Source organism: Haliotis asinina, chromosome 8 (assembly GCF_037392515.1).
Source record: "Haliotis asinina isolate JCU_RB_2024 chromosome 8, JCU_Hal_asi_v2, whole genome shotgun sequence".
NCBI lineage: Eukaryota > Metazoa > Mollusca > Gastropoda > Lepetellida > Haliotidae > Haliotis > Haliotis asinina.
The window spans coordinates 50,835,849-50,863,225 of NC_090287.1; the positions used below are offsets into that span (position 1 = coordinate 50,835,849).

Here is a 27,377-nt window from a genome sequence, read left to right on the forward strand (position 1 = left end):
GCAATCACGAGATCGGGAAACCCCGAGACGAGTTACGGAGGATCTTACACAGCGTGTTCAAGATGCTCGACGATCGCTTGCACCATTGTACTCAGATGCTCTCAAAGCGGGATTAAAACCAAAGATCCGTCACGACAAGTTACTCGTCGATGGAAAGGTGTTCATTCATGACAAAAAGAATAATAGAAATGTCTGTATCTCAGGAGGAAAACAACGACAACATAATTCAAATGGATCACACGCTCAACCAGAAAGCCACGCCTCTTTGTTTACACCTGACAACGGAAGCGAAGGGGAGAGCACTCCAAGTAGAACTACGCGATCAACAACTCAACGTGACAAGTGAGGGTCAGGTCATGGCTCGTGTAGTATCCTTAGCTGGAATATCGAAGGACTTTACAAACATGTGAGTTCTCTGTTTAGTGACTTTAAACGCTTCTGCTCTAGATATGACATCATTGGACTCTGTGAGACCTTTGCTAGAAATCCGAATGATTTTGAGTCATTACTGTCCGGTTTTCGTTCATACCATTACTGTAGACCTAAACAGAAGTTAATGGGCCGGTACAGTGGTGGTGTCTCTGTGTTCATTAAAGAAGAGCTTATATATTACATTAGAAGAATATTCACTCATTTTGAGGATTGTGTAGTCTTGTTGTTTGAAACATCCCAGCTTGGCCTTGACAAAGACACTGTGTTGATGTTTGTCTATACATCTCACCTGAACATTCCCCCATATATGTTGATAAGGACATTGACGGTATCCAACGTCTTGAAGAGTACATTCTGGCAATTCGACAAAAATATAATCAACACCATATTCTAGTCGGAGGTGATTTTAATGCAAGAATGAGCAACTGTCAAGATTATATCCCTGGTGATGATTTGCAATATATTCATGAAAACAGTGAGGACTACCCCTCTGACTATTTTAACATCCCAAGAAATACAAAGGATAACAAAAGACACAACAAATATGGTGTTTCATTTGCAGATTTATGCTGTACACATGGTCTTCATGCACTAAATGGGAGACTATTCGATGATAAATTAGGTAACTTCACTTGTATAACCCATAATGGTGCCAGTGTGGTTGACTATTTTATTTCAAGCACTGACTTTTTTCCACACTTCAGCTCTTTTAAGGTACTTGAGAGGGATGAATCTAACCATTTCCCTCTATACTGTGTTATTGTTTTTCCTAGGGTATTAGATCAACCAGCTCAATCCAATAATCAACCAAATGACCCAGAGCAAATGGAACAGGAGAGCTGGACCAAATACTACTGGTCTCAGGATACTAGTAATACATTTATGCTTCATTTCCATGAGCTATTTCTAGAACATTGTGACGCTGTTTTTAGGCAGATTGAGGAAAATGTTGAACAGAGTGTGGAATCCATAACTTATCTTTATCAAATTGCAGCTGATCAGTTTAAGAGAACTTACAGAAAGCCAGGTACTGGTACTGTGAATATACATCAACCAAAGTGGTTGGATAATGAGTTGGAGGAGATCAAACACAGAAAATAATCAGCCCTGAGATCTCATAGGGCTGCTGGAGGTAATATTGATACATATATATATTACAAACGGCATTTTAAACTTAAATTCCATTTAAAGAAAGAATATTATTTCCAATGTCAAAGAAAAAGAATCATTGAATCAAGGAATGACCCAAAACAATTTTGGAAAGTGTTAAAATCTTGTAACATGAATATAGCAGTTGTCCCGGGAATATCTGTAGATAAATGGTTTAAGCATTTTAGTGAACTTTTAAACTGTGTTTCCACTGATGACAATACTGAGGATGTATGGAGCAAAGTGGGCACATATACCGATATAGAGGAGGAACATCTGTCGATACTAAATTGCCCTTTTTCAGAAGAAGAGGTACTCCTATGCTTGAAAAATGTTAAAAATAATAAATCACCATGACCGGATGGACTAGTTGGGGACTTCTTCAAAGCCACTAGGAATTATATTTCACCCATATTAACAAAGCTGTTCAACAAACTGTATGACAGTTCAGTCTTTCCAGAATGTTGGGGAAAAAGCATCATATGCCCTTTGCATAAATCAGGTGATAAAACAGATCCGAACAACTACAGAGGAATTTCACTGATCAACTCCTTATGCAAGATTTTAACCTCTATAGTAGACAATAGACTGAAACATTGGTGTGATAATAATAATAAAATCTCAGAATCACAGGCTGGATTCAGACATAACTATTCAACAACAGATCATATTTTCACCCTTCAAGCTATGGTCACTAAATATCTGTCAAAGAAAAATGGAAGGTTCTACTGTCTTTTTATTGACTTCTCCAAGGCCTTTGACTCTATTAACCACAAATTAGTATTAGTATAACCACAAAGGGTATAAAAGGAAAATTTCTCAGATTTATTATTAACATGTATTCTACACTCTGTGCTTGTGTAAGAACTGATTCGGGGTTATCACCATATTTTAAATGCAATATTGGTACCCGTCAAGGATGTACGTTGAGTCCACAGATCTTTATTTTATTCATAAATAAACTTGCTCAAATGCTGGAGGAAGAAGGTGGAAGGGGTGTCTTTATATCAACTCATATTCCTGATGTATATTCTCTGCTTTTTGCTGATGATGATATCAACTGTATCAGACACTGCCCTACAACTACAAAAGAAAATTAATGTTGTTGAAAAATTCTGTACAGCTACGGGAATGAGAATCAATTTGAACAAGTCCAAAATTATTGTTTTTAGAAATGGGGGTCCTCTTCGTTCTTATGAGAAATGGTTTTTAAATGGTGAACAAATAGAAGCTGTAAATATGTACAGATATCTTGGGATTGTGTTCACTCCTAAGCTGTCATGGACTAAAGCACAATCATGTTTAGCAGCTCAAGCAAGCAAAGCTATGTTCTCCATCTATAATTACCAAAAACATTTTGGATCTATTAATCACAAGGACTATTTTAAAATATTTGACTCCATGATTGCTCCTATTCTGTGTTATGGATCAGAGATTTGGGGAACCACTTATTGTAGATATATTGAAGCTGTACATATTAAGTTCTGTAAGACTTTTCTCAAAATCAGCAGGTATACCAATAATAGCATGGCTCTTGGAGAGTGTGGCAGACTCCCACTGCAATACCAGTATACCTCTAGATCAATAATGTACTGGTGTAGACTGCTGCAGCTACAACACCATAGACTTCCTTATCAAGCCTACCAAATACTCAGATCTCTTGATGATAACAATAAATCTACCTGGGCTTCACACATAAGACAAATACTTTTTCAATATGGTTTTGGATTTGTATGGATCTCACAGGATATTGGTTGTATAAAAACATTTATATCTATTTTTAAGCAACGATTTTATGACTGCTTCCTTCAAAATTGGCATTCTGCACTTGAGTCTTCATCAAAATGTAAATACTATTCACAATTTAAATCTTTACTTAATGTTGAACACTACTTGTCCTAAGACCTCCTACCATATCAACGGAAAGTTCTAGCTATGTTTCGCTGTAGCAACTTTAGATTAGCAGTGGAAACCGGTCGCCATACAAATACACCATATGATCAACGTCTCTGCCTCTACTGTCACTCTGCTGGTTTGAACTACGTTGAAGATGAGTTTCATGTCCTCCTTATCTGTAGCAAATACTCAGAAATAAGAAATAAGTGTTTCACAATCCAGCAGACCCATCCTCCTACAATTGAAACCTTTGTACGTTTACTTACCTGCACCAACATTAAATGTCTTAAATCATTAACTACATTCCTCTCCACTGTATTAAAACTAAGAAGTAAATGCACTACATCAACAAACTGACCATGTACTTCAACCATTACTCTACACCTAGCATGTATATATTATATATTTTTGCATGATATTATATTATGGGCCAGTGGCCTACATTACTGAATAAAATGTCTGTCTGTCTTGGACCTTCGTTATCATTGTGACCCTTGGCAGATTGAAGATGTGGAACGTGTAGCATTTCGATATTTCAATAAAATATTCTGTCATAGAATCTTTATCAAATATTGTGCATTTCCACCATGTTAATACTATTTAAGTTTGTTTCCATAGACTTACAAAATCAAAATTACTTTCTACTGGTAGTAAAATATGTATTTTATTGATGGACATTGGGATTTTGCATGACATTGCTTATAACGTAACAATTTCACTCTTGGAAGCGAGGTGGAGGGCAAGATAATAAGCAATATTATTCTCACTTTGACCCCCACCTTGCTTCCTTGGAAGAAATCGTTATGTTACAAGTTATGTCATGCAAACACCTTTTGGCCATGATTCAGATACACATTTAACTACTGGTAGAAAGTGGTTTCGATTTTCTAACTTGATGAAAAGAAACCAAAATCTCAATAATTCTAACTTTTAGTCCTTGCCATTTTCAAAAATGGCGGCGCCCTGTCTGGAGATAAATGCTATTTAAGTTTCTTTTCACCTACTTACAAAATCAAAATTACTTTTCACTGGTAGTAAAATATGTATTTTGTTGATGGACATTAGGATTTTACATGACATTGCTTATAACATAACAATTTCACTCTTCGAGTGAATCGAGGCGGGGGCCAATATAATATTATTTGCGATAATATTGGCACTTCGACCACAACCTCGCGTCCGTGGAAGAAAGAGTTATATTCATACAGAATCCTTTTGGTCAGCAATGTGTGGTAAGCAGTCTTTATTTTATAAACTCGATGAAACTTGAAGTCCCATTTTCTATCCTTGAAACGTGGTAGGGAGCGAACCATCCGATTTAGTATGCACCACAGGCTTCCACATGCTCGCTTCGCACACACAAACAACCAATTTAAGCACACACTACGGGGTCCGGTGGAAATCTGTGCAGTGACACCATCACCCGACCCAAAGGAGCAACTGACGACAACAAAACAATTCGACATGTCTTTGGTGACGTCGAGAAATCAGCAAAATGACGAGCTTGCTACACATTTTCTATACAATTAATTGGAAATCGTTCCTTCTATTACGTCACGTCCGGTTCTCTGGCGACAATGTTACGTAACGGTGTCTGTGGTTTCGTTTGCGGGCGAGAGAGAAGCAGACGGCTTTTTAACAACTTTTAAGCGCTTGGTATTAATTAACTGCAAGGTGTTTCGTTTATGGCTAATCAGAAGTCTTTCATATGCAGTGATAAAAAGAGTACCAAAAAAATTGAGTTTAGTGGTCCTTTAAGCTTGAAGCTTGACCATAGAGGAAGAAACTAGACACACGGGTGAACAAGTGTATTGTCATTGACGTGACTTCAATTCACTCACTACACATCTGTGGAGACAAGTGGACGTTCAGAACAGTACCGTTGTTTTTTTGGTTTTTGTTTTGGTGCCACCACCGCTTGCAGCCGTCACTATTCGACCCCGCCTTGGAAGGGATTGCACAAGTCAGGTTTTCGCTTGGACAATTCCTTCTGCAACGCGTTCGTACGTTCTGCAAGTGTCTGAGAACGATGGTAACGTTTACGCAGGCGTCGATCGATGGAGTTCGTCCCATACATGCTCGATCGGGTTTAGATCAGACAATTTGGAAAGCCATGGAAAGGCATTTGGTAAGCTGTGTGGGGTAGACCGGTGTGCTGAAACAGATCCCTCACAGTGGGAGGAGGTGAGTTAGCAGGAACTGGTCGATGTAGCGATTGGCTATAAAAGATGGAGACGTTGGCATAAGTCAAGGTATATGTCTATCTGTGTCAGTCCCATAGTCGGGTGTACATTAAGTCACCCAGGCGCAGAGGTGAGCATAGCTCAAGGTATGTGTCTATCTGTGTCAGTCCCATAGTCGGGTGTACATTAAGTCACCCAGGTGCAGAGGTGAGCATAGCTCAAGGTATGTGTTTATCTGTGTCAGTCCCATAGTCGGGTGTACATTAAGTCACCCAGGTGCAGAGGTGAGCATAACTCAAGGTATGTGTTTATCTGTGTCAGTCCCATAGTCGGGTGTACATTAAGTCACCCAGGTGCTGAGGTGAGCATAGCTCAAGGTATGTGTTTATCTGTGTCAGTCCCATAGTCGGGTGTACATTAAGTCACCCAGGTGCAGAGGTGAGCATAGCTCAAGGTATGTGTTTATCTGTGTCAGTCCCATAGTCGGGTGTACATTAAGTCACCCAGGTGTAGAGGTGAGCATAACTCAAAGTATGTGTCTATCTGTGTCAGTCCCATAGTCGGGTGTACATTAAGTCACCCAGGTGTAGAGGTGAGCATAACTCAAAGTATGTGTCTATCTGTGTCAGTCCCATAGTCGGGTGTACATTAAGTCACCCAGGTGCAGAGGTGAGCATAGCTCAAGGTATGTGTTTATCTGTGTCAGTCCCATAGTCGGGTGTACATTAAGTCACCCAGGTGCAGAGGTGAGCATAGCTCAAGGTATGTGTCTATCTGTGTCAGTCCCATAGTCGGGTGTACATTAAGTCACCCAGGTACAGAGGTGAGCATAGCTCAAGGTATGTGTTTATCTGTGTCAGTCCCATAGTCGGGTGTACATTAAGTCACCCAGGTGCAGAGGTGAGCATAGCTCAAGGTATGTGTTTATCTGTGTCAGTCCCATAGTCGGGTGTACATTAAGTCACCCAGGTGCAGAGGTGAGCATAACTCAAAGTATGTGTCTATCTGTGTCAGTCCCATAGTCGGGTGTACATTAAGTCACCCAGGCGCAGAGGTGAGCATAACTCAAGGTATGTGTCTATCTGTGTCAGTCCCATAGTCGGGTGCACATTAAGTCACCCAGGCGCAGAGGTGAGCATAGCTCAAGGTATGTGTCTATCTGCGTTAGCTGCATGGCCATGTGTACAATGGCTCACCCAGATGGAGACCTGGGCATAACTAAGGTAAGTGTCCATCTGTCGGTCCCATGTTCCCACTTCATCTAAAAGGAGAATAGGATATAGCTTAAGGGTGTTTCTGTTTCATGTACAAATCATGATCATCGTTACGCAATTAATGTCTTCACATCAGCAGAATATGTATCATCATCATATTATTGTTATTACAATCATACAAATTGAATCATGCCATCACCACGAAACGTATTTATAATGACCAGTGCTTCTGGCTTTTTCCAGCGTGGGCATGTGTTTAAACACTGTCCAAAATTGCCTCTGGGTTTGAGAGAAGGTTCCACACTGTCTGCGATGGTTCCAGACCCACATCCTCACAGACCGAACCATGCTGACTCAGTTTGTACAGAAAGAAGAAGGAGCTGGCTACACTGCCCTGGGGCTAACTGTTGACTGTCATGTACTCGGACGTTGCCATGCAAACCATCAGAAATGGTGCGAGAGAAGTGGCACTATAGCATATAGACCAAATCGTTGGATCTGTCCTGACATGACCACACCGACAACGACGTGTACACTGGTGTAATAGGGTACAGGCATGGAACCTGGGGAACTGGCAACGCGTTTGATTCAATGATCAGTAAACTTTGTCTCTGTATCCATTTCACTTCTGTTTAGCTACTGTTAAGGGTGGAGCACTCACATAGTACATGCTACTCCATATAAATCATCATCATCACCATCTCCCCCCCCCCCCCCCCCCCCGAAGCCATGCTATAAATTGATCGGTGCCCTGGCTTATTAGAAAATAGCACATATTGCTTGTTTCAACACTCGCAGCGGTTAACTTAGTGCGCCCATCATGGACAGCCTTGCCGTGTCAAGGTCAATCCTCTGATTTCCACTAGCCTAGTTCCATGTTCTGGAGATTCACTGACGGTTTTCACGTGTGCGTTGTGGAAGTTTCATTCAACATGAACATAATTTGTCTTCAAGTGCATGATACTAATTGCTCAAGTTAGTTCTTCAGCAGTTGACCTTTACATGTTCTTCGGTATTTAACTGTTGATCAACTTGGTATGCTACAATTATCCATACCCTTGTGTACACAGATAACTTGTTCCAAGAGCACTGCAAGATTTCATCACAACGTCATTCAACACGATCAGTGTCGCCCAAAAGCAGTAACTTCCGACAATTTTCACCAGTCTGGCCCTCCTAGGACGTTTGCTATGCATATTCCCAAAGTTAAGATATGAACTTTTCATGTAACATCCATGACATATTATGAATCCAAAAAGGTTTTCAATTAACGATAATAAATCTGGAGTGAGAGTCTTACACAGATACTTGTAGGTTCATGTCATTCGCATCCATTCATTCCCTCCTCCATTTTAGTTATTTTGAGTCGTATAGTTAACCGTTTTAGGAGCACATATCTAATGGTTTGCTTATATCACGTACTATACTTGCGAAAGCCTCGCAGAATAAATTCTTGGCAAATACTTTCTTCGTATTTTGTCGTAAAAACAACAACACTTTAAGATGGTACATTCTTTAATGTTTCATTTCAGATTTGAGTCAAGCCAAATAAAACCGTCACAATGTTTATGTGCAATGAAAGGATTACAGCAATCCACTTAACCCTATGTGAATGAATTAAAACAGAGACTTAAATCTGGTAAACACAGAAAGGGAGATAACCGGTGATGTGACATGCCCTGTGAGTAAACGGAGTTTAAATGAAGGGCAAGTCCCATTATATTTCAAGGGGTAGTAGAGTGCTGGTAGTGCCGCTAATGCACGGGCTTTATTAACAAAGTAAACGTTACACTATTTCTTTTAAAATGCAAGATCATTTTTCATGTCAGCAGGTATGTCATCCATTTTGTTGAGGTTCGTGACATTTAGCAGAGACCTCTTATGGATGGAAAGGGTTTTGTCGTATCTATTGTCCACGTCTGTCTATCCGTCTGCAGATTCACAGGGTTTTACACTGCAAAGTCTTTGAAGGGCATTTAGAAGGGAGATACCTTAATGGGTGTCAGTTTCTGTAGTAAGGGGGGCACAGCATTTAGGAAGCAGATACCTATATACGTACAGGTGAAACAATACGTTGATAAGAGAGGTTAAATGCCCACCATTCTTATCTTATCATCCTATGTTGTTTCTCCTGTTTTATATCGCTGCCTCTGCTTCCAGTGATTTCATTCATCAAGGAGCAGGAATATATACATATGGAAATTAATTAAGCAACACCAAATTCAAAGACACATAAAAACTTAACAAAGTTTAACGAAGTAATTTTGATGATTGATTATTCAATTTTGATGTATTGACATACAGCATGAGCTTTTCATGGGTTGATATGACGCGCGTGAAGCTTGCACAGCGCACGTGCATTGCTTTAACCTCAACTTTCGAAAAATGCACTTTTTCCCTGGGGTGTTTACAAGCGCAGGTTGTCGATTGCATTCGGTTTTTCATTCATTTCAATGTCATGGCACGTAGGAAATTATCAGAGGCCACTCGTTGGCAAATAATCGGCATGAGGAATGCTGGTATGTCTCTAAGACAAATCGGGACTCAAATCGGACGACATCATTCCATAATTTCAAAACTTTTGAAAAAATACCGGGCCACTAATGAAGTTAAAGACCTGCCTAGACCAGGAAGACCCAGGAAGACCACAGTCCGGGAGGACAGAGCTTTACTGAGACTTGTACGGCGCAGGTCCTTCGACTCGAGCTCTCGGTTGAGACAGGAGTGGCTTCCAGGGAGACCCATCTCGAACAGGACTGTTCGGAATCGTCTGAAAGCTGCAGGATACCGGGCAAGGAGGCCAATCAAGCGACCCAGACTGTCTCCAGCCCATAAGGCAGCCCGACTGGCCTGGTGTAATGACCGTTTGCACTGGAACATTGCCTCTTGGAGGAAGGTCCATTTCTCAGATGAGAGCCGGTTCTTGCTGCACATGGTGGACGGTCGTACTCGGGTCTGGAGGCAGAGGAACACAGCAATGGCTCCACGGAACATCCAGGAGACTGTGGCCTTTGGGGGAGGTTCCGTTATGGTATGGGGGTGCATTTCCATGAACTGCAAGTTGGATATCATTACCATCCGTGGCAACCTTAACGGTGTTCGTTACCAACAGGAGGTTCTTGACAGGGCTGTGGTACCTCATTTTGAGAACCATCCTCTGGCAACGAGACCCATATTTATGGACGACAATGCTAGACCTCACAGGGCGCATGCTGTAAATGATTTTTTGCGGCAAAATGCAATTGACAGAATTGCCTGCCATGAGCCCTGACCTCAACCCCATTGAACATTTGTGGGACTTTATTGGCCGTCGTGTGAGGCAGAGAGACCCACCAGTCCATAATCTCAACGAATTGACGGCTGCCCTGCATGAGGAGTGGAACAGGATCCCCCAGAATCAGATCCGGAGACTCATCCAAGGAATGAGGAGGCGTCTGGAATCGGTGGTGCGTGCGCAGGGAGGACACACTAGATATTGATGAAAGTCGGTGTGCAGACTCTCAGATGACTGTTCTTTCTTTCCATGTGACATTTGTGTTAATACACCTGACAACAACGTCTGTGGATGAATAGTAAATTGTGTCCATTTTTTCATGAATTTAAGACAGTTTTAAGAATTTGGATTTCGTTGCAATAAAGCAAAGTCTTGATACTTTTTCCCTTTAAGTTGTTTGTCAGAGATCGTCTGTTGAATAAAAAAGTGTCAAACTATATCAACCCGGCATATTTTGATTGTCAGAACACTTCAAAGTTGCTCCAATAGAAAAAATTGGGGTGTTGCTTGATTAATTTCCAGGTGTATATACTCCTAAGACATACTGGATCATCACAAGATTGTGTTACGCCCATTCTTTAAAATATACACTCCCAACATATCTGTGTTTACCTTGATCTGTACCTCAATCGGCAGCCTGATGACATAACATAAGCATCAGTTTTCTAATAGGATATATCAGTAAAGCCCGATATGCCTCGGGAGCGGTGCATCAACGCGTAGTTGGTGAAGGTGTTGATGGTCCTGTCCTGAAGGTGTTGTGTGCCTTTACTAGTGTCTTCACTCAGAGTTTGGAGCTGTAGTAGGATTTGTGAACCACCATATCTCGAGAGATCTCCCGTATACTATTTGATCCTGAAATGAAGAATTGCGGTGGGAGACACTGCTAAATACCTGAAATTGCTAAAATAATCTACTGCTGACATTTTAAAGGTTAAATTTTAACATACCTAGATTTAAAATAGGGACTCATATTTCGAAGGTTTCATGTTACAGAGTGATCTGAATAGTGGATGTGGTGCTGCAGATGTACGCAGTAAAGTATCTCTGATGGACGGTCAAAATGTTTCTAAATTGATCGTGACTCCGGCAACATTCAGTGTTCGGGATTTGCAACGCACCGTGTTTTCCTCAATCAGTAGCGCCCTCATATAACTGGAATACTTATGGCATCAAATTAAACTCGCGCTCTTCACAGTAAAAGCAGATGATTTATGAAGAGGAACGCAGTGGCATATGGTTATTTCTGTTTACGATTAACCGTTATCATTCCGAATATAACGGAACTGCAGCTGAATACGGTCAAGTCTGTCCACCGACTAACCTGCTAGAGCCATGTCCGTGCTGAGCTCATCGCCAAGGATCTGCAGCAACTTCTCGGCTCCTTCTTCTCCCTGGGGGACAAAAAGACGACCCTGTAACTACATAATAAGCTCCCATAGAACTAAAATAGTTAAAAAAGAGGTCAGTCGGAACCCATTAACTCACTAAAATGACAAGCCACGTCCAAGAAAATTTGCACATGATCAGTGAATATCCATGGTTCTTTTGCGTCTGTCACCTACCGCATAAGCTAGACCCCAAAGGATCGGCCTCCCCACGAAGACAGCCCGTGCCCCCATGGCGATGGCTTTGAGCGCGTCCAACCCACTCCTGACTCCCCCATCCAGGTACACCTCGCACCTGTCCTCCACGGCCTCCACAACCTCCTGCAGGGCGTCGATCTACAGGGGGAGATAACTCTCTGATGTGACAAGGGGTTGGTGGGCTTATATGATATATCACAATACATTCTCAAAGTGGAATTGTCCTATTGGATAAGTAATACACATCATATAGGAGGGTCGTGCGTAGTGATCTGTCTTGTTATTTGATGTGAATTTGGGTATAAAGTCGTACTTACGAATATTTCACTCCTGTGACGACGTGCATGTGTGTGTATGTGTGACAGCTTGTACTAGCCCAGACTTAAGAAGCTTTTATAGTGCTATCTCACTGAGATACCGTGCCGCAGTTAAGCATGAATACCCCACTCAGACACATTATACTGACTCCAAGCCAGCCAGTCCTTGTACCAGTAAATGCTGAGCGCTAGGCTGGGACAAACCATATTTTTTACATACTTATCAGGTAAGAAAGCCAACAATGCCCACGTGAGTGGCGCTTACTCAATTTCTCTCATAACACAGTCTACAAAAAAGTAGAGACGCGAGGTCAACATACGGGCGGTAGGTCACCCAGGTCACGAGATGACCTGGACACGTCATTCCCTTACTAGAGACGAGCGAGTCAAGACGTGTTGCTTGGCCGCTCTACTGGATTCTAGTTAAGTGTGTGCTTTGTTTATTGCATTTTTCTATAGCTCTCTCTCTCTCTACTATCATCATTCTAGTCGCTTTTAGGTGTTTTTCGTTATCTGCGACTAGCTGATTTTTTCTTTCTTGCCAGCAGTTTGTGGGTCGTCGGCCGTCGTCCCACTTGCACGTGCTTCACGGGTGTCCCGATTGTGTCTCGGTTCACGCTTGTGTGGCTCGTGCACTCGGACCCTTGTCGGGCTTCCGCGTTACTCGCTGGCGGATAGGCGGATTGGCGGATAGGAGAACGGACCTTTCGTTAGGGGTTCCTTAACTATCGTTCACCTACGCCTTTGTGCGCAGTAGCGGAGGTCAGGCGGACCCTCCGCCTAGGCGAACCCTTCGCTAGGAGATTTTTCTGTCGTTCCCCTCAACCCCTGTGTGGTGTAGAGGAGCATTGGCGGACCTTTCGCCTTGACGGAGAGGCGGAGGACAGGCGAACCTTCCGCCTGGTCGGACCTTTCGCTTGTGACGTGCCTATCCTCCTCGGATAGGAGTTTAGTCTGCCGTCACCCCTCGGCAGCGTACCCTGTCGTGCGTTTCCACCATGGTATTCGCCTCCTTCTGCACTCAGTGCGGCACTAGGAAGTCGGCTAAGTGGGATCCTCACACATTGTGTAGGCTTTGCAAGAGTCCCTGCGCTGCGGATAACACTTGTGCAGAGTGTGAGGTCCTCTCTGAGCGGGACTTTCGTCAGTACCTGACAGTACTTAGGAAGAGCGAGAGGGAGTCTCATCGGAAGAAGGCAGCGCCTCCCGCAGGTTCGCCAGTGTCTCCGGCGTCATCTAGACGATCTGCGCCTCGCTCTCCCATCCGCCCTCCTTCTCCCTCCGCATCAGAGGAGTTAGTTATTCACGAGGAGGCGGAGGAGTTCGACTCTCAGTCAGGAATGGAGTCGGACCCCATCAGGACTATGCCAGAGGGGAGCGATACTCGCTCCCGTTCCGTCTCTCCCTCTCGGCCCCTCCTGAGGGAGGACGTAGCCGTATCACCGGAGGGGAGGAAGGAGAAGAAGAGAAGGAAGGAGAAAAAAGCGAAGAAGTCTCGTAACAGGAAGCAGGTTCGCTCAGGGAGGCTTCTCCTTTCCGTTAAAGGGTTAGTGGAGTCCATCCTCGATCAACGCCTTGGTCCGCCCACATCGGCTCGTTCCGTGGAACCCTCCTCTCCGCTCCGCCTCCGGAGGCGGACGCCTGTTCACTCCCCGAGGCGCTCTCCTTCTCCCAGGTCCTCCCCCTCTAGGGAGTTCATTAACACAAGAGACCCTCCACTTATTCCTATCCTCCCGGAGGAGGTGGGGGATGACAGCGACCCTGTCCTCCCAGAGCCTAACCCTCCAGTCTCTGACTCTGCGTCTAGACTGGAGGCAATTGCGGAATACACCGGTGTGGTGTTGGCGGAGGTGGACGATCAACCTTCTGCCGCTTCTAGGGTGAGAGGCGAGTCTTTCTGCCCTGAAGACTGTGTTCTCTCCCCTCGGAAAGTCCTCCCTCCGCACCGCTTCCTTGAAGCAGCCGCTAAGGAACTGAAGGAGGCTGTTGCCACCGCCGGACCAGGTCGCCTTACCCCTCAGCTCCTCCTCTCAGACAAACAGAGGATCAGGCTTCCAGTGGCGAACTCGCCCATTCCTTTAGATCCTCCCTCCTTGGATCCCGATATCTCTCGTGTTGCTTCTGCTGGGGTACCCCACAAGGTGTCGGACAATCACCTTATCCATTTGGACAAGGAGGCCAGATCCATTGTGGGGCTGAGCAACTATGTTGCTCACGTCTGCCAAGCTATGGCCACTTTCGCCAAGGAGGCAGGGATGGAACAGGGTGAGGAACCTCTGTATAGGGCATTTGGAGCGGTAGCTGGCGGAGTGGCACAAGTCACCCTGTCGGCTGCTAGGATTTCAGCTGCCATTACCAACCTCAGACGGGAAGGTTTCCTGGGGCGCACTAATCTCCCTCCGGAGATTAGGGACTCCCTCCGTCACGCCTCAGTGTCGGCAGACACCTTGTTCGCGGGGGAAATCCCAGAAGCTCTCCGCACTCGCCATGAGATCCAGCAGCAGGACCTAACCAATCGGATCATGACGGGTGGCGGACCCTCAGCAGGCTCCACCCCCCGCAAGCGTCAGGGAGGTCCTCCAGCAGACCAATCCACTCCTAGGAAGCGGACAGGGAAGGTGGACTTTCGGTTCGGAGGTCGTGGCCGAGGACCCACGAACCAGTCCAACCAGCCCAGCCAGGCTAACCAGGGATTCCAAACCCCCAGCAAGGGCACTCCGCGGAAGCGGAACAAGGGCAAGTGGACGTCCAAGAAGAAGTGACTCTTGGTGCCCGCCAATCCTTCCGCCACCTATCATTCCTCCTTTCGACGGACCCGTTGGCGGCCGCTTGAGCCTCTTTGTCCCAAACTGGCGTCAGCTAGGACTAGACCCATTCGTGTGTCGGATCCTGGAGCGTGGCTTCCGCATCCCGATCTCCTCTCCGCCCCCTCTAACCTGCTCTCCGGTGGAACGTCCGATGGACTCGGTCAGGTTCCAACTCACCTTAGAGCAGGTGGAGTCTCTAGTCTCCAAGGGGGCAGTTCAGGAAATCCCCCTCCAGGATCTGACTCCCGGGTTCTATTCCCCCGTTTTTGTCAGGCCCAAACGCAACTCGGGGAAATGGCGGCTGATTCACGATTGGAAGGAGTTCAACTCCTCCTACCTCGAACAGCCGCCATATTTTCGACTCTTGACTGTTCCATCAGCCATGCGGTTACTGGAGCCCTCGGACTACATGGTGTCCCTCGACCTCCAGGATGCGTACCTGCACATCCCCATTCACTTGGCGGATCGCAGGTACCTCCGTTTCGTCCTGGGGGGCAGGCACTTTCAGTGGAATGTCCTCCCGTTCGGGATTTCCTCTGCCCCATGGCTGTTCACTCGTGTGACCCAACCCATCGTCCAGTTCCTCCACGAACTCCAGGTCCAATTCCTTATGTACCTGGACGATGGGTTCGCTCACAACCCTTCGCCCCCATTCTCGAGGCGCAACGGGACCTCGTCATCCACCTCCTTCGACGCCTAGGGTGGCTAGTGAACCTGGAGAAGTCGGACCTGGTACCAACCACCTCTCTCCAATACCTAGGTGCCATACTGGATACAGTAGCCTTCAAGGCTTTTGTACCCAAGGAGCGGATGACCAGGCTAGCGCCCCTGATGACTCGGGCACTATCAGAGCCCCTGTGCCTCAGGCAGTGGCAGCGGATATTGGGCCTCCTGACGTCAGCCCAGGATCTAACCATAAGGGGGAGGCTGATGCTCCGACCTCTTCAGGTGTTCCTCAACGAGCACGTCAGGGAGACCCACTGTCTTCACCCAATAAGTCTCCCACCTCACCTCAGACACTTCCTCACCTGGTGGCAAGTGGACGACAACGTCCTCAAAGGAGTTCCCCTAAGGACACCTCTCCCGACCAGTCACCTTTTCGTGGACGCCTCCACCCAAGGATGGGGCGCTCACTTGGGGTCGGACCAGACGGCAGGTACCTGGTCGGCAACCCAGCAGGACCGGCACATCAATGTGCTGGAGTTGGACGCCGTACGACTTGCCATCCTCCATTGGTCCGTTCCCCTCAGGCACCAGACCTTACTGGTCCACACGGACAGCTCAGTCGCAGCCTGGACGATCAACCGTCAAGGCTCCACCAGAGCCACTCCTCTCCTAGACCTGACCCTCCGCCTGTTCGAACTGGTAGACAGGCTCTGCCTGAGCATCCGTGCAGTTCACATTCCAGGAGCCAAGAACGTCCTGGCAGATGCTCTCTCCCGGCCGGACGCGCCTCCTTCGACAGAGTGGCAACTGAACCCGCGGACGTTTCAGTCCCTCTGTCTCCAGTTCGGCAGGCCCATGTTGGATCTGTTTGCCACCAGGCTGAACTGCCAGCTCCCGATCTATGTATCCCCCGTGCCGGATCCAGCGGCCTGGGCCGTCGATGCACTGTCGTTAGAGTGGGAAGGGATGGACGCTTATGCCTTCCCTCCCCCAGCGGTTCTAGCACAGGTAGTGGCCAAGCTTCAGACCACCAAGTCCATCAGACTGCTTCTGGTGGCTCCCATGTGGCCTGCCCGGCCCTGGTTCGTTCCCCTTCGCAGACTCTGTCTGCAGGATCCCGTTCAGATCCCTCACCGGAGGGACCTTCTCATAAGCAAGCCAAGCGGCCGTGTTCACGAAAACCCTCAGGTATTCGATCTGCACGTTTGGCTTGTATTCAAAGGGGGCTCAGGAACAGTGGATACTCCAAGCGAGTAGCCTCGGCCTTGGCTTCCTCACAGAGGAAAACCACGCAGAAGCTCTACGACTTCCAGTGGGGTTCCTTTTCCTCCTTCTGTGAAGACAACGGCGTGGAGGCCGGTTCTGCCACTCTTCCCCAGATAGCTGATTATCTGGTTCACTTGCGCAACGTTCGAGGGCTCAAGGCCTCCTCCATTAACACCAATCTGGCGGCCATCATGTCCGTTATAAGGAAGAGGTCGCCGGGACTGGACATTTCTGTACTGAGGGAGCTCATCAAGTCTTTCCGACAGGCGGAGGGTCGGCGCAAGCCGAGGGCTCCTGAGTGGGATCTGGCAGTGGTCCTTGACCACCTCAAGTCAGATTTTTATGAGCCTCTGGAAGAGGCTCCCCTCCTCCGCGTCACGGTGAAGACCACCTTTCTAGTGGCCATGGCCTCGGCGGCCCGAATATCGGAGCTTCACGCTCTTCAGGCGGATCTCCTGAGATTTGAGGCCACGGATGGAGGATCGGCGTCCTTGGGCCTCGCCCCCGACTTCGTTTGCAAGAACCAACAGGCAGACGAGCTGGGACGTACCTTCCACATCCCTTCCTTAGGGCCGTTGGTAGACCCGACGGAGGAGGGAGCACTCTCTCTCTGCCCTGTCAGGGCTCTCCGAGTGTATACCGACCGTACCCGCTCCCTTAGGCAGGGGCGGCGGAGGCTCTTCCTCCCTCACTCCCAGAGGAGCAAAAGGGAGATTGATCGGAGAGCTCTTGGGGTATACCTTCGGTCGGCCATCATAGAGGCCTACAAAGGCCAGGACAGACCTCTTCCGACTCGAACCAACCCACACGAGATCAGGGCCGTCTCGGCCACCATGGCTTATCACCGCAACATTGCGGTGGCGGACATCATGGCGGGCTGCTTCTGGAAGTCTGGCTTGGTGTTCGCCAACCACTATTTACGAACCCTCTCCAACGAGGATCTGGCGGGCATTTCAAGGCTAGGACCCCAGGTCTTTGCCCAGCAAAGAACGGGGGATCCTTACCCTTTAATTCGGCGCGGGGCTGCTCCTCTTTAGGTGGCCTACACTCCCCCGCCTCTCGTATGGTGCCAAGCTGGGGACCTCAGCTACACACCCTTTTTGCCTCAAATAAACTTTTCTGTTGCTTCTCTCCACTCCTTCAGTGTTGAGCTGTCTTTTCTCGTGTTGGGTTTCCCTTCCGGGGTTGTCGGCCGATCCCTCCTCCTTATCGGAGATGTCCGGACAGCGGTTGGTGTCCTACCCGCCCTATAGTGCGGAGGCGGATGCCGGTAGATCGCTCTCCTCAGGGTTTCTTGGTTCCTTTTTACGTAGAGACGCACGGGCGAGGTCTCGCGTCCACGCTCTCAGCCCTCCGCCTCTGTGCCATTCTGGGCATTGTTGGCTTTCTTACCTGATAAGTATGTAAAAAATATAACATTTTTGATTAAATGTCATTTTTTATACTTACCTGGTAGAAAGCCAACAGTCGGGAGTTCCCGCCCAGCCTCCCCTCCTGAGGGTTTTGTTGTCTGCCTCGCTGGGTAAGGGAATGACGTGTCCAGGTCATCTCGTGACCTGGGTGACCTACCGCCCGTATGTTGACCTCGCGTCTCTACTTTTTTGTAGACTGTGTTATGAGAGAAATTGAGTAAGCGCCACTCACGTGGGCATTGTTGGCTTTCTACCAGGTAAGTATAAAAAATGACATTTAATCAAAAATGTTATATTTTATCGTCTTTTGGTATGACGCGTCCGGGTATCGAACCCCCAACTCTTCGTGCGGACGCTGTACCCACTACGCCACGGGAGCGTTGCTGAACAAGGGGATATATGGCCTACAGCATTTCACTCCTAGAACAGGGTTGTAGAAAAGAATACAAAACATACCATAATGTATTATTATAGCAAGGGCGCACGAAAGGATAACTGATTCAACAAGGACAACTGATTGTGCAACATGATGGTATATCAAGATGCTTCCTTGAAACGGGCAGGGAAAACGTTGACTGATATTAATATCAAGGGTCTTTACAGGAAATAGGGCGTCCTGTAAAGTAATAATTGCTTATTACATCGACTTTATATTTCTTAACACGGCTGCGTTAAAAAGAATACTACTATGCATCTTAAGGACGCACTAGACATTTTTATACACATATTCACTATACATTACACACATTTTTCTTTCGTATAAAACTGAAAGGGAAATATCTTGTGGAACAATGAATTCTTAAAGCATGGTTTATATGATGAAGCGTCATGCATTCTTTAAGCACGACTTTACAAGAGGTATATTAAGTATAATACCCCACTGAATTCTTAAAGGTCACATGCAACCAAAAAATCAAACAATATCAAAACACATTTATCGCTTATTCATGACATATAACATGCATTGCTGCTTTAAAAAAAACCAGATAAACAAAATTATAAGCGTACAATCGCGATTCAAAAGTGCAATATTTTGTACTTGGGCTTACTTCCCTCGAAGCGAAGCCCTCGGGAGACCGAACCCAGTCATAGCGGGTGGATATGCACTCAAGTGTAACGACGGCTTCCGATTGGCTGTTTCATTTGCTGATATGTTGAGAGTTCATTGTGTGTACAGAAAAATGATGATGTTTGATGGGCATTTTAGAAATATAGCCAGTCACAAGAAAGATTTTTTATGGATAACAACAGTTACTTCTTTTTGTGTACTTGATGCGTCGTTTCAGTATGGATTCATATACTGTTGTCAAACAAAATCATATACACTAAAAGAAGTCGTTATCCATGAAGAATGTATATAGAGATGTTGGGTTTGGAAAATACATGTTCTCTGAATTTGCGCTCGATCTAATAAAAAATCATGTCAGTAGAGATGGTAAACTACTGCTTGGCTGGAATCTGTCATTAGTCCAAGTACAAAGCAGGACTTGAAACTGACAAGAGTTTGCACCAGTTTCCGTCAGATCAAGTCATCCGAAAAATGGATGTAGTTTGTTTGCAACCCACAGACATAAAAACATGTCAGGTGTATCACACGTGCCTAATTACACAATGTGGCAGACACGGGACTCGGGTGCACGAGTCATAAATCAACTTATTTTCTTTATGTCGTATTGTCTGATAGGTGTGAAGTTCAAATTGCACGTGGTCAATGATTGAAGCGGTGTATTGCATGTTGTCTTTAGCAGACAGGCAGGCAGGCAGGCAGGCAGGCAGACATATAGGTGTGAATAAACCAGACACTGAGCTTTCTCTGTGGCAGAGACTGCTTACCACAATCAACAAGGTTTTTTTACGTAACGAGTAGATTATTTACTTGTTTGTGTACACAACCAAGATTAGACTACTGCTCACGACCTCAGACTCTGGGCATGCATACTGTTTCAAGCTCCGCGAACCTATTCACTGCGCATGCGTTATCGACGCAGCGCAGCACAGCTGTTGAAACCAGTTTTTCCCCCAGCGCTGGGGGGGGGGGGGGGGGGGGGGGGAATTTAGTGAAACGTTTGAACTCAGATTTCGCGGGCTTTTTTCCATCGCGTTTGTTTCAACTTTATAGGTTGAATTGGCATTTTTTATGATTTGTTTCGGCATACCGAAAGGTACCAGAATCTGCAAAGTTGTGCAAGCTTAAATATAATACACCACAATGATCCACAAAGAAGGGCTGTACAGGGGCGTACTGATATACCACAATGCAATGGTTTTACAATATACAATAATGCACCCTCAAAGCACGACTTTACATTGGAATATATTATATATATACTTGACAAAATAAGTTAGGGATATTGGTGTTTTTATCATTGATATTTTATCAGTGTGTCAGTGAGTAAATAGATCATTATTCAAAATTTCAAAATTTGCATATATCCCAAACTAATTTTGCCCAGCATACTTCAAGACATACTCAAAGGTTGAGTGTACTAGGGACTTTAATGCAGTTTTTCTTCTCTGCTAGATATGTGTCACCTGAAAATCTAGCATTGGGTACTTGTCAGACTCAGATACTCCCTGTCATGATCCGTGCTTCCCACAGTTCAACATTAACATTGAGGTGTTTGGTAGGACAAATACGTTGAGCTCATAGGTATTTTTTCCCTTTGTGACCAGTGAGCAACTTTAATACAATATGTTACAGTGAATTCACAAAGCATGAGTCTAAAAGTGAGTATATTATGTACTACAATGAATCAGCAAAACATGAGTTTACACGGGAACATATTATGTACCACAATACATTAGCAAAGCATGAATTTACAATGGATTGTATTATATACCACAATGCACCCGCAGACCAAGAATTTACGAGGGAATATACGACATACGTGCATTCCGAAAGCGTGGTTAACAGGGGAACACATGGAATAACACGATGAATCCGTATATGATCCCTTGACCATGCGTTTAGAAGGGGACACATAGTATACCACGATGCGGCCGCAAAGCAAGAGTTTACAAGAGAATATATTCCATTACAATGCACCCTAAAAGTGGGGTTAACAAGCGAACACATGATATACCACTATGCATCCGTACAAGAGGATATATGAGAAACCACGATTCATTCTTTGAGCAGGGTTGTACAGGGTTGACAGGTTTGTTATCTCACACTGATTGTTGAATTCGGCAATGTATGCTCTCTGTCATGCGCCTTTAAAACGTTAAAACGCTTTACAGTGTTTGAACTCTCAGTCTAAGACTTTGAAAGTCAGAAAGGAGGTTACCTCAACAATCTCCGGTGTCGACTTGACCATGAAATGCATCTATATTGCTGCTTGCGCTCACAATAGTGTGGTCATATCTGGCAATAAGGAAAACCAAATCTACTGTTAGTTGCTGACTACTCTGTATAACTCTGATCCCTTATCCATGCTCCCCTATCCATGCTCACCGTGGCGGCTACAGAATCTAGTTCCCGACCCCCGTGATTGGACACTAAAATTGCATCAGCGCCAGCCCTCAAGGCTTCTCGGGCCCCATCACCTGGAAACACAGAAACATGGCAAGGTACGTCGGAAGTTGAGGCTTTTCGTCGTTAGCACCACAAAAAAAGGACTTTATGTATACTCAAATGCAAAAGTAATGCAAGTCAAGTATATAGTATACATGTAAGTGAAGACATTTCATTGGCTACCAAGACCGATGGCGATAAGTTTTCGAGAGGTAAAGTGGTCGTGTCTGACCACTCGATCCCGTTAGTCGCCTCTTCTGACAAGCATGGGTTACTGAATATGAATATTCTAACCCGAACCTACACGGGTGTGAAAAACAGTAAAGACACATTGGACACAGTGTCATAACCATTATCATCACAATTGTCTCAACAAGTGAGCACGTCATAAGCCTGAGTTCGACCTGCAGGCATCTCCGTAAGTTTTAATCAGTATTTCGGAACTCTGCCCTATGCCTTTATGTACAGAGGATGGCGTCCACACTCACTGTATGTTAAGAGAAAACAGAATTGTGGATCATATCAATCTTAGTTACACTTAAGAGTATTTCAAGAAGTACCTTTTACCCCAGTGGGATAAATCACTGACGCAGTTTGCCTGTATATGAATTCAGTCTGAAGTATCTGTAGTTGTTATCCATTTTATGCTGTTTTACGTCCCGTCTAAAACCGACAGTACTGGTCATGTCATGAAACCCTATCACCTAGCATACGTTACTAACATGATTAATGCTTTCTGTACACCGGGACCCCTTTTCATAAAGCTACCCCAGCGCTACGTTTGTCGTACCTCCCATAGACTTACGACAGTCGTATCGCTACTTTAGCGTTCTGAAACGGTACCCAGACACGTCGTTAGGAACCAATATCACATCATCAGCAAACAGCAACAGGAAAATCACTAATTTATCGAGGGAAGAGGCGAACCTCTTCTTGCCTCCTCTACCTGTAGTTATGCCTTTGATAACCACCGGAAGTTTAGTGATAGTCTTCAGCCATCGCAGGTCGTCCCAAGTTGCTGCAGAGGTAAAGAGGTTGTTGAGGAATTTAGTCATCCCTGCTTCTCTCTCCTCTTCAGACATCCCGGTACGTGACCTCAATCCCTCCAAAACACCTAGCCTGAAAATGTTCCATTGCAAGAAGCTGAACTGAACAAACATATACCAATTAGAAGATACTATACAACTGAAATCTCGTACCACGACAAACGTGGACCATAGGACGCGTTAGTAGTTCACGCGAGATCTTAGTGCTTATGATGAGAAACAATGCTTCACATCTTTTCGTAAGGTCTCATGGTTGTTCTAGTCGACAGTAAGGAACTGATAATCCTTTGCATGAATAACAGATTTCCTGTCTTAGTACCTGAAGCCGCGCCTCGGGAGACCCACAGGCCCTGTTGCCAATGTTTCCATCCACTGGCCTTTGTGATCCTCATACACAATGTAGGCATTATATTGGTTGTTTCTATAGAAACAGTACATTAATGGTAATCGAGTAGTATTGTTTCACGCATCTTTCAGATATATCCCGTTACAGCTATTACAGGAATTGACTAAACACATTGTACCATAGTAGGGAATCCAATAAGTGTTGTATTCCTTATTACCGAATGCTATGTCTATGAATGATACACAGTCCATGACACTTACTTGTGTGTTGACGGTAAATTGAAGTCATTTCTCATCTCGGCATGGCGACGTCCATATACCGGACAGTCAACAGTTAGTACTAAAGCCGTGAAGCCAGCACGTTCTGCTCTCTGTACGAGTTGTATCAGCAGATTTCTGTCTCTCAGGATGTGGACCTGGAACCACCGCAGACAGTCTGGCGCCTTCTCTCCAATCTCCTTCATCCCAGTAGTCGCCATAGTAGACAGTATGAAACAGCGGCCAAGCTTGGCACAAGCTGCCCACGTGATGTAGGCATGTTGACACTTTATTCATAAGTTAAGTTAAACTCCGAAGTAGACAGTATTTCCCAACTTTTAAGGCAAAAACGTCCTTGCTCATACACGTATAGGTGTATGCCTCTGAAAACACTTATCGATATGTCAGCGTTAAAACAATATCACTAAAATGCCCTTCCACAGATAATATATGCTCATTTTCGAACGACGGAGAAAGACTAAAACAACTAATATGGTCATTCGGCGGCTATATATTTGATGGGGTATAAAAGTTGTGTTTTGGACCTTAGACTTCGTGTTTTCAGACTCTTAGTTTTGGTCCAAATCAAGTGTATGCTTATGCAACCTAATTCTCGTGGATCATCTACGAATGGAGAAGCGTGACGAGGAAGCGTGCTCGTTCACTCCTCCACTACTTCGCCTGAACATACTGTGACGTGAATGTGAGGTAATCGCATAAGATCCGCCCACTCGTGAATATTAATGAGTTCTGTGCACGTTTGCCTCGTTTGCCTCTTGGGCAAACCTTTGCAAAGCGAACTGCGGCGACTAAGCTCATGTTCATTAACAAAACACATATAAATTACGTACATTTTGCATAGTGTTTATTGAACGTTAATACTGTTTAAACTCGTCATCTCCTTCTGAGGTACATACCGCGGGCAACAGCCACCTCTCCATCAGGGTGGGCCAGACGACACATTGCAACCGGGGACACGCCGATAGGACAGTCAACTTTGTGGCCCAGAATGGTGGTCGCCATAGACCGATTTGATACATCCCGCATGTACTTTGGTCGAACCTTGTACCTGTAACAGCGTTGGAAATACCTACCTGTTCGACCGACCGGGACAAGTTATTTTCAACACGGACAGCCATGTTCTCAAATTCACCTGCGACGGTCGGATTAAAAGTTAGACTGTAATGTATATAAAGATATTTTTGGGGCAGGTACGTTTTGGTCAGGGTTGCCAACTTTTACATCTTACCGGCTCTGTGGGGACTGGCTGAAATGTTTATACCCTGCCTGTAAACAGTAATATTACTATCAATAAAATTAAGTGGTTTTGTTTGTATGGTGGATTTCTAACTTTCAAAGCAAAAGTTACATATACATATACATTTGATGTTTAGAGGACTGAAGGCGTTATTTTCAGTACAATGAAATATCTGTGTGGATTAGTCATTTTGCCCCCATCGAAAAGGAAATGCAAAGCCAAATTGTTGCTATGGTAAGAAAGACATATTTGCTGGATATCTGAACACTTTATGAATAATGGCAATATTCCAGCTATAGGGCGGCGGTCTGTAAATAATCGAGTCTGGACCAGACAATCCAGTGATCAAAGACATGAGCATCGATCTGGGCAACTGGGAACCGTTGCCACGTGTCAACTAAGTCAGCGAGCCTGACCACCTGATCCCGTTATTCGCCTCTTACGACAAGCAGTGTCGCCTTTTATGGCAGGCATGGGTTGCTGAAGGTCTATTCTACAGCGGACCTTCACGGGTTAGTAATGGCATATCGCAAACAGCGCAGTGCAGACAATACACGCACATAAACGTAACGATCAAGAGCAAGGTCCTGGGCCTCCTTTCACAAAGTAATAAGGTGATCGAAAGTCACTTACGTAATCTTACTGCAATGTTAAAGAATGAGAGTCAAGGGTTAACCTTAGTAAAGCTGCTTCATGAAAGGAGCCCTTGGTCCTGTGGAGTATTTCCTGTGTCTAACGGTAACATATTAGTAGGAAGAGGATATTCTATTTATGAATGAAATGAAAGTACAGATCATACGATGCGGATTCAGCTCATTTAACCCTTGCTACATAATGGAGATGTTGCATTGACAAAGGTACGGAGTGAATCGTTTGTAAGCGTTGATCACCCTGGTCTTATAGGTGTTCTGTCGGGTAATGCTGTGACGTTCAGGAACAGTGCATGCTGGTTCTGAAGGAACATATGGTGTATGTGTTCAAACATTGTCGTCTTGAAATAGTTATCAATAGTGAGAAAAACACCAGTCTCAGAGACCATTTAGACCGTGCATGTAAACCTGTAGACCCGGCCTCTTCCATCAGCTGGATGGAACCAAGTGGCTTCCCATCGCTTGTGAACCCATACCCTTCATGCTTGAAGCCTCTGATGGCTCACGTCAGATCTCTCCTGACATATTTAGATGGCCTTTAACCCGTGAACATCTGGTTTGAATTGGTCCTCAGTGTGTCGTATGGGCGACAATGGTTTGTCTCGAGAGGATATTAAAGGAACAGTGACCAGGGTAGCTGACTGGCCGCAGACACCTTATTACAAGAGCGATAGAAATACACTCAGTCTGAGAGTCATGATTTATGACAGACTGGCCATAGTTATGTGAAAACATCATTTGTTCTAAAACCTGTTTTGGGTACAGTGTTTATCATGGGTATCTCCAATACAATTCTTTAAAGCTGATGACAATATATATGTGTAAGTAACATTTGGACAATCGCTATATAAAGACCACGTCTGCAGAATAAATAACATTCAATTACTAAGTGACATTACCTCCCAAAAGCCTTCCTATTGTCTTTGAAAGTATTTTCATAATTCGCTCCACTGTTGTAATATTCACGGACACTCATTGGCAGTTTTTCTTCAGCTATTTTCTCAAAGTCTTCGACACACACGCACACGGGTTCGGTCGCCATTCCTGATCAGACGCCTGAAGAGTATGCAAGAGCGGAGGAGGAAAGTTCATATATACGCGCACCGTCCCCCACGGGCTTCATGCGTGTCAGTGACCGAGACGTTTTGTGGCTGTCAGTCAGTTCCGCTCGCCATATTCATCACCCTTGAACAGAGGTTGAGGTAGCCTGGCTTTTTTAAAATCAGCAGCAGGCACACACAGACGGCTGCTTGAAGAAAATAGGACAATTAGAAGTTATTGCGAATTCCAGTATCGTTATAGTGGTGAGTATCAGAGTAACTTTTTGAAATAATACGGAAACCTTTTTCATCAGCTACAGGAATATACAAACAATTGCTTGCACAAAAAAGACACTTTATAGTATCGATGCATTGCTGAGTATAAATGTGTGAAGCAAAACGGAAACAAATGCAAGATGTTTCTGCACTTCTTTATTCTCATAAACAACCTTGATAATACAACAGGCCATACCAAAAACATGTATACAAATACAAAATCAAATTTAAGATAGCAGACAAACAAAAGAAAACAACACAAGATTTGATAGGTGTGTAATATATTTTGATACATTTACTAACTCTCGAGTTTTATTCGCAGATATTTTTTTTTCTAAACGTTGTTATACTGGGAAAAGAAGTAAGACGAGTGGACATTGTTCCTCATAGTATGCAGTGCTTTGCATTTAAAAAAATCATGCTATTCATATGAGATACTTTTAGCAGAGAATAATTGACATGTTCTATCATCTCTTGCAATATTACACCATCAGTTGGTCTCAGTAGGCAAACTATGGTTACATGTTGTGTGGGGTTGTGTTTATAATGCAAGGGTCACAAATTACGCAAAGATTAGCAGTTATTCCGGAGGCAAGATGGCTCCGAGTTTCCAAGGTTTGGACTCAGCCCCACACAAAGGCATTCATGAAACATTTCATCTTAGGAAGTAACTATATTAAAAATATTCCTCTGAAAAGGTTGGATCCTGGGTAGTACGCTCCTCAGTATACTAACCGAGTGAGCAATAATAACACTCGGGATTACTTTAAGTGTAATTTATTAGTATT

The 27,377-nt window shown here is 44.9% G+C and overlaps 1 protein-coding gene across 1 annotated transcript; it reads right to left on the reverse strand.

The window, feature by feature from the left end:
- Window positions 1-8,371: 8,371 nt before the first annotated feature.
- On the reverse strand, window positions 8,372-26,403 carry LOC137294322 (2-Hydroxyacid oxidase 1-like). The gene is made up of 8 exons (XM_067825320.1): window positions 26,173-26,403; window positions 24,283-24,434; window positions 23,369-23,624; window positions 22,663-22,835; window positions 21,657-21,748; window positions 11,714-11,872; window positions 11,473-11,542; window positions 8,372-11,003 (listed from the first exon to the last, which is right to left on the reverse strand). The coding sequence occupies exons 1-8, from the start codon at window positions 26,313-26,315 to the stop codon at window positions 10,933-10,935; spliced, it is 1,116 nt and encodes a 371-aa protein (XP_067681421.1). The 5' UTR covers window positions 26,316-26,403; the 3' UTR covers window positions 8,372-10,932.
- Between the last annotated feature and the right edge of the window lie 974 nt (window positions 26,404-27,377).

What these genes read in the sequence shown, in the direction of transcription:
- LOC137294322 (XM_067825320.1), bottom strand. Translation starts at nt 26,315, where the DNA reads ATGGCGACCGAACCCGTGTGCGTGTGTGTCGAAGACTTTGAGAAAATA. An exon ending in AGAGGTGGCTGTTGCCCGCG is followed by an intron (nt 23,625 to 24,282) that starts GTATGTACCTCA and finishes TCACGTGGGCAG; the next exon opens with CTTGTGCCAAGCTTGGCCGC. An exon ending in TTTGGGGTCTAGCTTATGCG is followed by an intron (nt 11,543 to 11,713) that starts GTAGGTGACAGA and finishes TTTGTCCCCCAG; the next exon opens with GGAGAAGAAGGAGCCGAGAA.